The sequence below is a fragment of the Atta colombica genome, unplaced genomic scaffold (genome assembly GCF_001594045.1).
Source record: "Atta colombica isolate Treedump-2 unplaced genomic scaffold, Acol1.0 scaffold145, whole genome shotgun sequence".
Taxonomy (NCBI): Eukaryota; Metazoa; Arthropoda; class Insecta; order Hymenoptera; family Formicidae; genus Atta; species Atta colombica.
Genome location: NW_017259234.1, coordinates 780,022 through 781,014, shown reverse-complemented (window position 1 = coordinate 781,014; position 993 = coordinate 780,022). Strand labels below are relative to the sequence as shown.

At 28.2% G+C, this 993-nt stretch overlaps 1 protein-coding gene across 1 annotated transcript in view; it reads left to right on the top strand.

Moving 5' to 3' along the window:
* The first annotated feature begins 152 nt into the window (after nucleotides 1–152).
* Nucleotides 153–993, top strand: part of LOC108685059 (mitochondrial import inner membrane translocase subunit Tim23) — a 3,438-nt gene continuing 2,597 nt past the window's right edge. Inside the window, exon 1 of the mRNA XM_018189680.1 lies at nucleotides 153–367. Coding sequence (XP_018045169.1) covers nucleotides 232–367 — 136 coding nt within the window. The 5' untranslated portion in view covers nucleotides 153–231. The remainder of the gene's footprint in view (nucleotides 368–993) is intronic.

Genomic DNA, 993 nt, shown 5'->3' with positions numbered 1-993 from the left:
ATATATATATATATATATATATGTATATGTATGTAAAATATGTAAAATATACTAAATTTTTCAACATTTTCAATTCTAAGCGACTAATCTCCTATTATTACTAGTGATTAGTATATTACTGAAGCTACATTGGACGCGCATGTCTGAAACTCGGCCCGTCTAACAACACTGCTCACTCTCTTGATAGTATTCAGCATATTCAGCCTCGTTCAATGTGTCGTATCGTTTTGTATGTTCTTCGTTCGAATCTCGTGTTACGACAGAGAGACACAGCTTTCAAATTGTTATAATAAAATGATAGACTTTCGCACTAATTCGGGAAAAACTGACGGCGACAATGGAAAATACAGTAACACTAATATATCAGGTAAGCAAAAAGATCTCGAAAAATATGCTCGATATTTATTGAACTGCTCTAAACTTTTTTCGTCGCGATCTTTTTAACTTTCTTTTGTAATTAACAAAAAATTTCCTTGGATATCGACGAGTAGAACATCAGCTATCATGTAATTATGTAATCTAAAATTATCTCATCACGAATGTTTATTTGCTTATTTAATTATTTAGATCTGTAACGAGGTGCGTTTCTAACCTCTTCATTGAGGTTATGAATATATAGTCATAATTTCTTTTTTTAAATATCAATGACATTCATAATTATAAGACTGTGGAAAGAGAATATACGTTGCATATAAATATTATACAAGTTGATAAAAAATAGAGAATTATATTTTTACTGATGAAATAAAAATAATCGTATGCAAACTCCAGCTTTAATTTTGGACTGTTACAAGGCAAACAAATAATTGAGATGCAGTTTAAACTAGAAATTTACAAAAAAAATTTATAAAAAAAATATTAGACATCAAGATCTGATAATGTCTGTTTAACTGAATAACATCCTTTTTTACTAATGCAAATAACTTCAATCTCATTGGAACTTCATTTTTTACTCATTTTTACAAGAAAAAGATGAAAAGTTGAGATTAAAAA